General features: G+C 36.6%; 1 protein-coding gene across 5 annotated transcripts in view; it reads left to right on the top strand.

The window, feature by feature from the left end:
• The window catches only part of VPS8 (VPS8 subunit of CORVET complex), a 391,603-nt gene that overhangs the window by 275,973 nt on the left and 99,852 nt on the right, over nucleotides 1-15,778 (top strand). For 4 of the 5 annotated variants that reach the window (XM_060298321.2, XM_060298320.1, XM_060298323.1 and 1 more), the window contains 5 exons: nucleotides 2,392-2,481; nucleotides 3,037-3,079; nucleotides 6,620-6,738; nucleotides 11,348-11,429; nucleotides 11,767-11,849. In XM_060298321.2, coding sequence (XP_060154304.1) covers nucleotides 2,392-2,481; nucleotides 3,037-3,079; nucleotides 6,620-6,738; nucleotides 11,348-11,429; nucleotides 11,767-11,849 — 417 coding nt within the window. The remainder of the gene's footprint in view (nucleotides 1-2,391; nucleotides 2,482-3,036; nucleotides 3,080-6,619; nucleotides 6,739-11,347; nucleotides 11,430-11,766; nucleotides 11,850-15,778) is intronic. The other variant, XM_030861612.2, reaches the window with a different exon arrangement.

Below are 15,778 nucleotides of genomic sequence, written 5' to 3'. Positions count from 1 at the left end.
ATTGGCATATAGTTGTTTGTAATAGTCTCTTATGGTTCTTTGTATTTCACTCGTGTCAGTTTTAACTTATTTTTCATTCTGTTGTTAACTCCTTCTTGTGTATTTTAAATTTCAGTTATTGTATTCTTGCGATTTGATCATTCTTTTATATATTTTCTATTTCTTTTTTGCAGTTATCATTGTGTTCATCCATTATTTTCCCATGTTCAGTTAGCATTTTATTACTAATGCTTTGAACTCTTTCTAGGTAAATTATTTATCACTTTTTAAATTTGTTTCCCACCCCCTTAATGAATTTACCTTTTTCTTTCATCTGAAACATATTCCTCTCTTTTTATATCTTGCTTGACATTCTCTGTTCTTCTGTGTGAGATTATGTGAAACAGTTCCATATCCCAGTCTTGAAGGCATGTCCATATGTGGGAGCATCTCTATGAAGTCTGCTTGTCCCCAGTGGCATTGGTGGAGGAGCTAATTTTAAAGTGAGCATAGGCTGCATCTTTCCCTATTATGTGCTACAAGGCACTGTATGGCTGGCATGTAGGGCTAGAGTCACTGCCCTATTTAAGGGGTGGTGCCGAGGCCTAAGGGTCTGGAGCAGGATCTTTGAGCAAGTTGGGCTTCTTCCCAGTGTGATGGTGGTGTTCGCCATGGTTGGGGATGTGGCTGGGACCTAAGGGTTTGGGGCTGCACTTCTAAACTTGTTCCACTTCTTCCCTGGTATGCACACATTGGGTAGAGGCAGGGTCAGGGCCAGAGCAGTAGGAACCACACTAATAAGCTGTTTCCACTTCTGCCTTTGTGCAGTTGTACCAGCAATGGCAGTCTCCACCCTAGCTGGAGGCAGGACAAGGGCCTGAGTTGATTCCACTCCTTCCCTAGTGCTTGCACATATTTGTGTGCAGGCAGTGACGGTCTCTGACGTGGCTGGAGGAAGGGTTATAGTCTAAGCAGCCTCTGCTCCCTCCCAAGTACAGGCATGCATGCTAGTATCTGCAGTGGCTCTCTTTGCTCTGGCTAGATGCAGGGCCATGGTGTGAGGTGGGCTCCACTCCCTCCATGTTTACTCAGGCTCATTGGAAATGAAATTTCTAAAAGGAAATTTTTTGAAATGACTTTTTAAAACTTGGTTACTGCTGGTATATGTTATTAATTTTTGTTTAGTGTCTTATATCTAGCAACCAGGCTGAATTCTTTTTTCGTTCAAATATTTTCTAGATTTTTTTATGACAATATTTTTTTCTGAGAATAATGGTAGTGTTTTTTCTTTCTTTCCAGTCTTATACTTTTCTCATTCCCTCATCAGATATCTAGGAGCTCTGGGATATTACTGAACAGAGGCAGCGATAGTATGCGTTCTCTCCTTGTTCCTTATTTAAAAGGGGATGTGTCTAACATTTTATGTTAAATATGGTGTTTATTGTCAGATTTTGATAGATAATTCTTATTAACCTAGACAAGTGCCATTACCAGTTTGGGTTAGAGTGTTTCGTATTGTTTTTATTTTTGTCAAAAATGGGTGCTGCATTTTACTAAATACTTTTTCTGCATTTGTTGAAATGATCACGTTTTCCTCCTTTGATCTGTTAACCTATAATATGTTATTTGTGCCTCTCTTTTTTTCTTACTCCTAAGAAAGTTTTATTCTATGTTATTAGTCTTTTCAAAGACTAATTTAGCCAGGTGGTTTGTGACCACCTAGAGGGGTGGGATAGGGAGGGTGGGAGGGAGGGAGAGGCAAGAGGGACGAGATATGGGAACATATGTATATGTATAACGGATTCACTTTGTTGTAAAGCAGAAACTAACACACCATTGTAAAGCAATTATACTCCAATAAAGATGTTAAAAAAAAAAAGACTAATTTAGGATTTTCTTTTAAACCTCGCTATTGTTTCTCTGTTGTTTCTTTCCATGACATTCTTTTCTGTACTTATTTTCTTTCTTTTACCTTAGCTTAACTGGCATTTCTTTTTTACTTACTAGAAACTCTTAGTTTATTAATTTTCATTAAGATCCCACAAGCTAATGTATAGAGTTTTCATTGTCATTTTGTGAATAATTACACTTATCAATTTCTGGTGTATATTATTACTATTTATGTATACATGTTACCATTTGTGCAATGGATATACCTGATTCAGGTGCGTAACAACTCTTTAAATAAATAAGTGGAAAAAAATGAGGGACCTTGGTTCAGTCAGAGTCCCAAATGGGCCACTCGAAGACTAGAAAGTCAAATATTTGCATGTTATACTGTAAAGTAGCATACTACTAGGGTATGAATTCACTATTTACTATCATAGGGTTATTTTTCATCCTTAATAGGACCTTCTGACTCCACAAACAAGATTTTTGAGCAAAAAAGCTTTCTCTTTTCTTCTTTCCTAGATTACCCAGAAGTATCAACTTCATGAAGTCACTGCTTATCTATTAGAAAAGAAAGGAGATATTCATGGTGCCTTCTTAATAATGCTAAAGGTAACATTTTACTGTATTTGCTTTGTCATGTTTCTGTCTAGCCCTATACCCATTTATCAGTCCATCTTTTCTTCGTGAGATAAAATTGACATACAGCATTGTGTAAGTTTTTGTCAATCCATCTTAATTTCTTATGTTTCAAAGTAAGCTGCAGACAACAGTACATTTTTTTTGTACATTTTATCTCTAAATATTTTTATCATGCATGTCACGATACACCAGTATGCCACATGATACTAATCCCAAGGCTTAGTAGTTGTGGCTTGCGGGCTCTAGAGCACAGGCTCAGTAGTTGTGGCACATGGGCTTAGTTGCTGCACAGCATGTGGGATCCTCCTGGACCAGGGCTTGAACCCATGTCCCCTGCACTGGCAGGCAGATTCTTAACCACTGTGTCACCAGGGAAGCCCTGTGCTTTCTATATACACAACAATTCTCTTCTGAATGGCAGAGATCATTCTTAATAACCTTGTTGTTTCTTGGAGTTTACCTTTAAAATATGGTAATTCAGGTATTGGTGGATTAGAAATATAAAGTGTTCCTTTTACCTCCTAGAGACTACAAAGCAAACTTCAAGAGATAACACATCAAGATGAAAGTAAGTTCTCGAGTGTAATTCACAATTTCTTTTTCCATGGGCCCCATGTTTTAAAAGATATTAAATGATAAACTGTATTTATTAAGTAATAATCACATTGATCTGCATGTGACTGTTTATCTGACATTGAGCCCAATTTTGGCTTGTTTTCAAGGGCTCATAATAGGAAGTAATATAAACCACTGTAGTTTTGCAGTGCTAATTGTCAGTAGAGGTCATTGGACAGAAAATTAGGTAGTCTTCACTGGTCTTGATTAATTTTTTAGTTATATTTCTGTATTTATGTTTTGGTTATTATAAATGAGGTACATAACTAACATCTTAAAAATTACTGTAATGTGCTGAACAACAGCAAAGCAGAGCTTCTAATCAGTAAGTAATAATCAGTGTTTCTGTATTGAATTTACATAATTTTAGCAGAAAGCAGTAAAACTTGAAACAGTTTAAAATCTTGAATGGCTTTGTCACAGATAGATATGTAATTCCTATTGTATTCCTTGATACTAAAAAAAAGTTATTTATTTTGTAAAAGTGTGGTAAAATAAACATAACATAAAATTCACCATTTTAACCATTTTTAAGTTTACAGTTCATTGGCAATAAGTACATTCACATCATTGTGCAATAATCACCACCATCCATCTCCAGAACCTCTTCAGCATCCCAAACTGAAACTCTGTACCCATTAGACAATTACTCCTAATTCCCTCCTCCCCACACAGCCCCTGGTAACCACCATTCTACTTTCTGACTTGATGAATTTGAATTTGATTACTCTGTGTATCTCATAAGTGGAATCAAACAGTAATTGTCCTTTTGTGTCTAGCTTATTACACTTAGCATAAAGTCTTCAGGATTTATCCATGTTGTAGCACATGCAGAATTTTATTCATTTCTAAGACTGAATAATATTCTGTTTTATGTATACACTACATTTTGTTTTTCCATTCATTTATCAATGGGCACTTGGTTGCTTCCACCTTTTGACTATTGTGAATAATGCTGCTATGAACGTGAGTGTAGAAATATCTTCTTGAGTCCCTGCTTTCAGTTCTTCTCGGTGTATACCCAGAAGTGGGATTACTGAGTTAAATGGTAATTCTATTTTTAATTTTTTGAGGAACCACCATACCGTTTTCTGTAATGACAATATCATTTTACATTCTCACCAGCAATGCACAAGGGTTCCAAATTCTCCACATCTTCACTAACACTTTTTATTTTCTGTTTTCTTGGTAGTAGCCATCCTAATGAGTGTGAGGTAGCATCTCATTGTGGTTTTGATTTGCATTTCCCTAATGATTGGTGATGTTGAGCATCTTTTCTTAGACTTATTGGCCATTTCTGTATCTTCTTTGGAGAAATGTCTATTCATATCCTTTGTCCACTTTTTCTTTCCTTTTTTTTCTTTTTTTGCGGTACGCAGGCCTCTCACTGTTGTGGCCTCTTCCGTTGCGGAGCACAGGCTCCGGATGCGCAGGCTCAGCGGCCATGGCTCACGGGCCCAGCCGCTCCGCGGCATGTGGGATCTTCCCAGACCGGGGCATGAACCCATGTCCCCTGCATCGGCAGGCAGACTCTCAACCACTGCACCACCAGGGAAGCCCCACTTGGTCCACTTTTGAATTGGATTGTTTGTTTTCCTATTACTTGACATTTTCAAAATATCCCTCCCAAAGTTCAGAGAAACACTTAATAGGTGATTTTTAGATTGTTTTACCTTTTTAACCCATTAACACATTTCTTGGACCCCTTAGCCCACACATTCCCCTAAACACCTTTACCCTAATTCTCCATATATTATTTGTTTTTGGAACTTCCATAACAGTTGGTTGACTTTTCTATATTTAGTCCAGCTAAACATTTAATTATTGTTTTTGTGCTTTAGTATACGTTCAGTCAATTTGACTATTAGATTTGTTGCATTTATGGCATTTTTCTCTTTCAATTTACTGTTATGAGAATAATTTTTATAGACATTACATGAAGGATTGTGGGAAAAGTAAGAAGAATATTTCCCCAAAATCACTACAGTAATTTGCAGGTGATATGTGTAGGGAAGCCAATTCCTTAAATTCCAGTGAAGGTAAATTTCTCAGTAATAGTCTCATAACTGCCATTTACTGTCAGATTCAATTTTGACAGTGTGCTTAAGAATTTTGAAGGATTTGGTAATTGCACAGCACTGGGCTAGTTTCTGTGGGTGATACACAGATGGCTAAAACACAGTCCTCACCCAAAGAGCTACAGTCTCTTGAAGGAGACAGATATGTAAATAAAAACCTCTAATGCATGTAGAATCAAATACTATAAAAAAGGTACAGTGAGAATGGCAAAGGGTTGTGGAAAATTGGGGAACTACCTGTAACTGAGATTCTTTTCTGGAAGATGTGACCTTTGAAGTAATCACGATTGGAATGATGAATAGGAATTTGATAGACAAAAGCAAGGAAAGGGTCTGCTGGGCTGAGGAGAACATGAGCATGAAAGTGCCTGGCTAGTAACCTTGGGGAGGAGGAAATAATCTGGTGATATAAGAGTACCGAGGCTGGGAAGATGCACCAGGATGTTTACTGTGTCTACTTAGGATCAGAGGTTTGTTGACATTCTCTTTGTAAAAATTAGAAGTCTTTGATAGTTTTTGTGCATGAGACTCATATGTTTGGACTTGTGCTTAAGAGAACTGTAGTGACAGTATAAAAGGGAATGAGGAAGGCAAGATTTGGAAGTCAAAAGTTAATTTAGAGGCTGCTGCAGTAGTGCAAACGAGGTGATGAAGGGCTCCACTCTGGTAAAGTAGCGGGTATATGAGAGTGTGGAAGTAGAATTAACAAAATTAACAATTTATTTGAATGTACAGGTGAAAGCATCAAAGATGGTGAAGATTTATAAACTGGTTGACTTAAAGGTCATGGTTCTATTAACTTAGTTTGGAAATGTAGGGGGAGGAGCAGATTTGAAGTAAGAAAAATGGGTTGGGTTTTGCACATATAAAGTTCAAAGTGACTGCAGGATGTCCATGTAGAGATAGATGTCCTAGAGCCTGGTGAAAATTCAACCTGCAGATTATGAAAATTCAACCTGCAGGGCTGGAGGTGTATATTTGAAAATTATTAGCAAGGACATAGGAATTAAAACCAGAAGAGTGGCTGAAATTATTGGAAAAAATGAAAAGAAAAGGGCCTGAGATAGTATCTTGGAGAAATACATACATTTAAGAAATAGAGGAAGAAATGGTAGAGCAAGAAAGATAAAAGATAATCTTTCTATTAACTAATCCACAGATAAATGGTTGGGGATTTTCCATAGCTAAAGCATATTAAAATGCTAAGTATGATGTGCTTTCTCTGTCCTAGGAACGTCAGACATTTATATGGAAAACTGTTGCAAAGAACTACCTACTTTTTATCTACTGAAGTTTGGTATCAGGTCTTATACATGATTATACCATAGAAAACAAAGTATGCAGAGAAAAAATTGTTTAATTTTTTACAGAAGCTTTGAGATTATCAGTAATATACCCTTGAGTGATGTTAACAGTTTTTCTGAATCTAGATACCAAAGAGGATCCCTCACTGAAGAATGTTGAAGAGACCATGGTGGAGACAATTGCCCTTTGCCAGAGAAATTCACATAATTTGAACCAGCAGCAGAGAGAGGTAGGAGAGTGACTACAGAGGCTTTTAAAAATCTGTTCTGGTCTGAAACTAGGAATTAGTTCTATTTCCACTGCCCTCTCAGCTACCTGAGTTCAGTGCTCCCAGGAGTATAAGACTCCTAAAGTTATTATGAGGAGTGCCTGTCTGCTTTGTTCTCGCAAAAGGCTTTATATTCTTAGATTTGGCTGTGCTGCAAAATTTAGGTGTGTGAATACTAGATGTCCTTGTTCTCTTTGGACTGAGTTTTTGTGTATTCCGTGTAGTGGTACTGTGGTTGTGTCGTCCATTTATCATCTGTACCATTCCCCGTGGATAAGGGGAGCGTGAAGCACTAGAGGAAAAGCCTCAAGGGATACAGAGAAAGCTGAAAAAGGTCAAGAAGGCTAAGGTGTAGTAGTTCTCATCCTTGGCCGCACATAAGAGTCACATGGGGAGCTTTGAAAAATCCCAGACTGTACCTGAGATCAATTAAATTATAGTCTTTGGGGCTGGGCCGCAGTCATCAGTATGTTTTAAGGCTTCCCACATGATTCCACTGTGCAGCCAAGGTTGGAACCACGTCTGTAACAGATTCCAGACTGCAAAAAGGGAGAACGCAGAGCTGAAGGAGATACAGTAGAGCACGTGGGGCGGGTGGGAGTTACAGCAATGAAGCAGAAACCAAGGGGGCGAGATGCAACTTGACAGCTAAATTGTGCAGTAGTTTTAAGAAGTAAAGTTAGCAGTGTGATATGTATGGCATAACTGCGCCTGCCCCTCCAGGCTCTGGCCTCTGACTTAACACCACCTGGCCTCCTTCCACTGCCTGGGCTTCTGGAATGGGAAGCAGGGTAAATTTTTCATATATAGTTTGCCATACATGTTCCAATGAAAATGATAAACTTGGTATGTTTCTGTTCTTATGAGATGGGTAAAATTTCTCCTTTATGTTTTTGTCAAGGGTTTTTTTAAGGTCATAAATTTTGAATACCCTTTAGAATATAAATTGTATATAACAAACACATTTATATAATAGATGTGTTTTTTTTTTTTTTTTTTTTTTTGTGGTACGCGGGCCTCTCACTGTTGTGGCCTCTCCCGTTGCGGAGCACAGGCTCCGGACGCGCAGGCTCAGCGGCCATGGCTCACGGGCCCAGCTGCTCCGCGGCATGTGGGATCCTCCCGGACCGGGGCACGAACCTGCGTCCCGTGCATCGGCAAGCAGACTCTCAACCACTGCGCCACCAGGGAAGCCCTAGATGTGTTTTTTTTATTTAAAAACTTTTTTGAGTGAAATGATACATACCCATTATTTTTTTAAATCCCGCAATACAGAAAGTTACACAGAGGGTTGTTTAAAAAAATTACCCTGTATCCATCTTATCACCCAGAAATAACCGTCATTATCATTTGGTGAATATCACTCTAGATATTTTTTATCTACCTAGGTTAACATAATTTTAGAAAAATTGAATCAAATAATGCTTGCTTTAAAAATATAGTATTTAATCTCATTTAGGAAGCTTATGTAAAACTGAGGAAATTCTGAAATTCAAATAAATAGTTCTTCAATACACTATCTCTGAATAAATCTCCCTGAAGTTGAAAAAATCTAAATAACTGTTAATAGATTAGAAGTATCGTTTATAATTACATTTTGGTTTTTATAATATCTATGATGTCCGACCAGTAAGGAAGTTTACATGAACTCATACACACTTGCTCCAGCCTCCCTTCTCCACCCCTCTGAATTTTAGTTAGTTATGTTATTTTACCTCATTAAGGTTAACAATACATTCTTTTCTGTATTCACAATTCCCATAGTTGTTCAATCTTTATTTAAATGGATTATGGGCTTCACAACATTCCTTTTGCCCTGATTTTTCCATTCCTAAGTTTTTGTTTTCATTTATCTTTTGGCTAACTGTCTGCATTTGGACATGGTTATATTTTGATAGAAAAACACAACAGGGTAAAACTATTAAAGCTATGTTTATACATAAATATACATAAATATTTTTCAACCCTTCTGTCTCCTCCCTAACATCTATTTGATATTCTTCCTTCTTCTCGTGGAAAATTTAAGGAAAAATGACAATTATAAATTGTCATTGTTTTATAAATAGAGCCATTTAGGCTCACGTAAGCTGAAATATGTCCAGATTCACATATATTAATGGTAGAATTAAATATAAAATTCATGCCTCCAGAACTCTAGGGATTATTCTGACTATATTTGAACTCTTATCTCTTAATCAGAGACAGGACTAAGGCTTCCTTTGATGTGGTGAAAGGGTAATTTATTCTGTATTTTTTTGTCTAAAAATATATCTGAGTTGGAATCTGTCTCTTCCTCTCTTAGACACACACACATGCCTCTCACACCACTCTCTACTCCCCCCCACCCTCCAACAACTGGTTTTTGCTTCTTTTCTGAACAACGTTCATAGCAACAATAAAAACATTGCATGTTAGTTTTTATGTAAATACTATTTTTGTGAAAATGCTGAACTGATTTTATGTAATAGCAAACATTAATTTTGGGGGATTTTCATGGTTGTTTCCCCTGTTCCTCTTTGCTTTTTTTTTGGTTTGGAGAGAGTGAGAACAAGAGCTGTTGCCACCAACCCTAATCTAACTAGAAAATTTGAAGTATCCAAAAGCTTGATAATGAATTGTCTGTAATATCTCTTGCCAAAAGTTTCTTCAGAAGATTAAATGTCATGGAGTATTTCCTTAAAGTTAGACTGCAGGAAATCGGGTTGTCAGTCCTTCCCTAGGTAGAATTTATACCTGTCCTACTTTGTATGTCTGTCTACCCCAGTGTCCAGTGATTGCATAAATAAAGAATATGGCTTTCTTATGCACATAATTCCCTGAAAAAGAAAGCTGTTGATTACGTAACTTGAGAAAGTAATTCAGGTTCAGTTGTGTTGCTCTCAGGGGTTAGGATTGTCATTATCATGGATTGTTATTTTAGCCTGTGGGTTTTTAGAGTTTATCCAAGTTAACATTTTAAGAACCAACATTAAAGAGCAAGAGAGACAAAATATTTAAAAGGTGTCCACCATATATTTCAGGTTAATGTGGAGATTTAATTGAAGAAGAACAATTTCTCTAGGGTATGAACACTTCCCATGGCTATTATCTCTGCAACCATGCTTCCCCCAGTCTGCTATTTATAAACCAAGAATAAAGTAACCTTTAAAAAGGTAATTCTTCTAAAATTTCTGGACTAAATAAGAAAAATTTTTAATCAAATTTCTAAATATAATAAATATAAAAACCAAAAGGTAAAAATTAGGTATACCATATACAGTTAAATTAAAAGACTATAAAAATACATAGAAATAAATGATGTGGTTGTAAAAACAAATTGAAATAGGCAACGAAAACACAAGCTAAGTAAAGCCATCCAAGAATAAAATACAAGATTAAAAATTCATGAATACTAGATAAATTAAAATTTCAATAAAATAAAGAATTGCCAGTACACAACATAGTTAAAACCAGTATCTTAAGAATTTGAAGAAATACTGTTTAAAAAAAAGTACATAAAATCCTGGCCTTAGAAAACCTCAAATGGGGGCAGATAAGGGCTTCCTCGTAGAGCTCTTCAGTGGAAGGTCACCCCATGGGAAAGTCACCGGACCATTAGCCTGTCCCCTTAACCATGCTTGTCCTGCTTTGTCAATACTGACTTTTTTTTCATACCTCTTGGATGTTTGCAGGAATAGGTTTCTCCCAAGATACTGGGTGAAATAAGGCCTTTGTAAATCATTACCCAACAGGAAAATATGCTTGAAATTTTAAAATGTATTAGTTTGATTTTTGATGATGAAGATTTTTCCTAAGGCTTAGGAAGAACACATATGATGCACATATGGCAGTGTAAATCATTGGCAAATTACGCAACTTCTCTAAGCTTCAGCATCTTATCTCCAGTAAAGATAATGCTTACTGTATAAGGTTATCATGAGATTCAAACGACAAAATGTATGTAAAGCATTTAATACAGTGCCCTACGTAATAGGAATAAATAAATGTTAGATCTGTTCATTTATGTCATGACGTGATTGGAAATGTTAATTGAAATAATGTTAACTTCCACTTCTTAGTCAGTGATGACTGAGGAAATAACAAAATAATGCTTGATATAGGAGAAAACTTTGGATTAACTGTATTTATTTATCTTGCTTGACATAGCTGATGAGAAATGGGGGAGGGTAGTTGTGGGAGAGTTCTTTATTCCCTTCTGCGGTACATAGGGCCGTTTAGACTGTGTCAGTGAAACATTTAAGAACGTAGCCTGAGGCTCTGCTCTGGCTTCTTTGAACCTACCCTTTTCTGAGACACAGAAGATTTGCAGTTCCAAGGTCTAGACTTACTTAACTTCAGCTTCCTTATTTTCCCAAGGTGCATGATAAAGATATCTGTTCTGGCTGTGGTCTTTGCTTTTTTACTGTCTTTTCTCTTCCCAGTCAAGTATTCCATCTTTTCTTTTTCTAATTTTTACCAACAAATGTATGTGAGAAGTACATTTCAACCTGTGAAACACTAAGCTGATGTTAGTTGTTCTTAAAAACAACAGAGTACTTTTGTTTTCCTTTGGTTTCCTCTGCCATTATAGGCACTCTGGTTTCCATTACTGGAGGCAATGATGGCACCTCAGAAGCTGTCTAGTTCAGCTGCGCCTCATCTGCACTCTGAAGGTAAGGTCATAGTGTCCACCTATATTGTCCTCCAGTTTCTATCTGCTGATGATTGTCATTTTGATACCTCTCCCAGCATCGTATTTTTATTATTTTCCTTAATGAAATCATACTGTACTGTGGATCTCATTTTTTCATGTTCACTGCTTTCTGTGGCACCAGTTATATCATTTGTCTTGGATAATAGTAGCTTTGCAACTTACCAGCAGTTAACTTTAAAATATCAAACTGGCCTTGGTTAGCCAAGTTTCTAGGAAGCTGTATTCCTATGACTTACAGGAAAAACAAAAACTGCTTATTTTAAACTAACCTTAATATTGACATTTTATTATAACAGCTCTGAAATCTTTGACCATGCAAGTTCTAAACAACATGGCAGCATTTATTGCCCTTCCATCAATCTTGCAAAGAATCTTGCAGGTGAGTTGAAAGGGGGAAAATTCAGTGTTGATCAATTTTAACTAATATTTTAGTTATGTATAAATAATAGCAAACTGGGCTAATGTGTAAATGGATCTCAAGCATAGTGCAGCTGATTTTTGGCATTAACGAAATATCTAACTTACAACTCTCATCCTTGAATCCTTCCTAGCACTCCAGTGATGTGGGTTTGCCTGGCACACACTTGCAACCTTCAGTTAGGGGGTGCAGGCTTCAGTTCACTGTGACCTTTGGATTAAGATACACAAGCTTCCTTTTGGTGTGCTAACTGGGAGAGAATTACCATTGCTTCCAGCTGATTATACTTTTTAGATCAAAAAGAGAAACGTAGGGCTTCCCTGGTGGCGCAGTGGTTGGGGGTCCGCCTGCCGATGCAAGGGACGCGGGTTCGTGCACCAGTCCGGGAGGATCCCGCATGCCACGGAGCGGCTGGGCCCGTGGGCCACGGCCGCTGGGCCTGCGCGTCCAGAGCCTGTGCTCCGCGGCGGGAGAGGCCACAATGGTGAGAGGCCCGTGTACCGCAAAAAAAAAAAAGAGAGAGAGAGAGAAATGTAAAAATTATGTTAATATAGACATTTTTTAATCTTGTTACTTAGGGTTTCTAACTCATCCTAAAATTTTCTGTCCAAAGCTCATCTCCTACTATAGATTCTAGCTGACTTTGTGTCCAAAGTCTTTGTAGGAAACATCATTCCAGCCTGTTTTCTTCAGCAAAAAGGCCCGAACCTTTCCAACTTCATCAAAAAGAGAACACTAAAAATATGCTAAGATATATTTTTAGAAACATCTGTGAGCATTCTTGGGTAAACAGCAGGAATTATCCTTAGAATTCATTTTGTCTTCCCTTACTTTACCCAGGATAGAGACACACCAAAAAGAAAGAAAAAAATAAAGTCAGACAGTAATATGATGCCATTGAGCTTCATAATTTTCAAATGATTTTTATCCAGTCAAGAATGTCCCTCTCAGCTCTTTTTTAAGACTCTCCAAGCTCTCCTTCCGATCTGGTATGAAGCAGCTGGACCTTTGCTGATAAAGACTACTGCGTCCAGCAGTTTCTCACCACATTGTACGTTATCCTTTAGAAGGTATCTTCACACGTATCATTTCATTGATCCTTATCATGAATTGAATAATAATTTGGTACAGACTACTTTTCTTATATCCATTCTAAAATATATTAGTCATAAAATAAGGTTTTTAATCATATATAAAGTAATATATAATAAGACAGAAATACTTTAATTTACCAGGTAAATTAGAAAACAGTGAAATCCTAAAGCCAAAAGTGTCTTCCCTCTCGTACGCATTTAGCTTTATTTTGAGCTTTAACCACACTTTGACCCATAAACTATAATAAATATAAATTGATTTTTTACCTTGGCATAAGCATATGATGTTTTTAAAAAAAATGTATTTCAGACTCATATCCTTGAAGGCTTTTGATATTTGAAAGTCTTAACTTTATTTTTGTGTTATACTGGCATTTATTGTAATTGTGTTCTTATCATTTTCCACCTTCAGTGAAGTCACACTAATAAGGAGAGTATGCTGATTCTTAAATTCCTTATTTGCATGTTTGTGATCACTGTAATGATAACTCTACCTTATATTTATATAGAGATTTTTATTTTTTCAAGTTGCTTTCACAGATAATGCTAATTTAAGCTCATTCCCATTATATCATGTAAGCTCCTTCATTTGTTTCAGTCCCTGGTCTTTTGAGAAGTTAATTATTAATTGGTTTATATATTATATGTTACCCTGTTTGGTTATTATCTGTGTAGATGAAAGAAAGGCACAATTCTTGCCCTAAAAGGCCTGTTTTAAGGGAGACAAGAAAGTATCTGATATAACTATTCACATGGCTCTAAAGAGCAAGTAATATTGGCCACCTTCAGGATTACCTTCTCTGAACCCCAGGTAGGGTAATTGCTACTTCTGCATCTGTACACTTTTAGTCCACATGATTATAGCAGGAGCAGCCAGGTGAAAGCATGACCCTGCCTCTTGACTCTATCTGATTGACTCAGGGTAGGCAGCTGGCCTAAGAGGGGCCAGTCAGTGTCCTTTCCAGGAAATTTTAGAACTGAATTGAAAAGATGAGTAGTTTATCTTCAGTTCTCTGGATTATATAAGGTACAAAGTTCAGGAGCTGATAGTGACTACCTTTCCATCTTATGAACTGAAATAGTAAAAAGTTAATCTGCAGAGAAAAGAACAATGAAGCAGACACACAAAGAGGAGAATAGACAAGATGCATGGAGAAGAGAGAAGATAACAAGGAGAGGATTCAAGACACTAAGAGAGGAGACAACATGTAGAGAAAATACTGATGGCATCTGAGTCCCTCATTGTAGTTCTTAAGGCTTACCTGATTCCTTTGCTTGGATCCTTAAACACCCCAGTACCTTTACAGTTATTATCTTTTTTGAATAAGTTAGAATGAGCTAGGTTTCTGAATTTATATATATATCTCCAGAGGAGTACCAATAAAAGTATATATATGAAACAGACTGTGGAAAGATTTCCTGGAGGAGGGGATGTCTGAACTGAATCTTACAGAGCCTAAAGGAATCAGGGGTAAAAAACAGATAGGACTACTCTAAGCAGAGTGAACTATATGTACAAAGAATTTGAGGTAAAACACGGTACATCTGGGGAGTTGCAAGTGTTTAAGTATTCTTGGAACATAGGACAAGAATAAAGGTGAGTCACAGAGCTGAAATTTGAGAGGCAGAGACTGTCCTTAATTGCTTTGTAAGCCATGGTAAGGACTTTGGATTTTATTTTAAATTCACTAAATTCTCATTAAAGTATTTTAACCAGAGGAATGATGGAAAGAGATTTCTTTTTAGAAAGATGACTCAGCCTGTGTTATATAGGATAAATTGGAAGAGATAAAAACTAAAGGCATAGAAATACCCAGAATGTAATAGATACCTAAAGTTTGTTAAATGAGTTACATAGACTGGATAGGAGAAGATGGACTTGGAAATTACTTAGCTGATAGAATCTACTTAACTTTTTGACTGACTGGATGTAGGGGAACACAAGAGGAACCTAGGTAAACCCCTGATTTCAGTTTCATGTGGCTAACAGTGAGCAGTGGGGGAACACAAGACTGGACTTTATAGGAAGAGGTAAGAAGTGGATCGGAAGATTTGGAAGTCATCAACATAGAAGTGGTAGTTAAATTATTGAAACTAGGTGAACTTTAGCATAAAATGGAGTTCTAGGAAACATTCAAGAATCAGGTTGTTTACCTATTTTTATTTCCCATTAGAACATAAGGACCCTGAGAGATGAAACTGTACTTTGGCTAGTACTCTATCACCATCACTTAACCCAGAGGCACCTGGCATATAATAGGTACTCAGACTTTGTTATAAAGCAGAAACTAACACACCTTTGTAAAGGAATTATACTCCAATAAAGATGTTTAAAAAAAAAAAGTTAAACACAGAGTTTAAAAAAAATTGTTTTGGCTATTCTGGGCCTTTTGCATTTCCATATAAATATTAAAATTGTCTTTCAATCTCTACAAAACAACCTGGTGCTATTTTTATGGTTATGTATTGAATTTAGGGAGAACTAAAGGTTTAAAAATCTTGAGTCGTCCGATACATGACTATGGTATTCCATTTATTTCTTAATTTAAGATATCAATTGTAATAGGATATTTATACATAAGATGTTCTACATTTATAATTATAATGTCTATGAATAAAGGCCACTTTTATTTAATTCCAATCTATTTCTTTATTTTCTATCTATATCTGTCTATCTATCGATCTATATATTATCCTTCCATCTATATTTTAATATCTTTTTCTCACCTTATTGTGCTGGTCAGGACCTCTACTATAGTGTTGAATAGTGATGGTGAAGATGGACAAGCCTTACCT

This window comes from Globicephala melas, chromosome 4 (genome assembly GCF_963455315.2).
Source record: "Globicephala melas chromosome 4, mGloMel1.2, whole genome shotgun sequence".
Taxonomy (NCBI): domain Eukaryota; kingdom Metazoa; phylum Chordata; class Mammalia; order Artiodactyla; family Delphinidae; genus Globicephala; species Globicephala melas.
The sequence above is the reverse complement of the archived record's forward strand: the minus strand, read 5'-3'. Positions and strand labels throughout refer to the sequence as shown.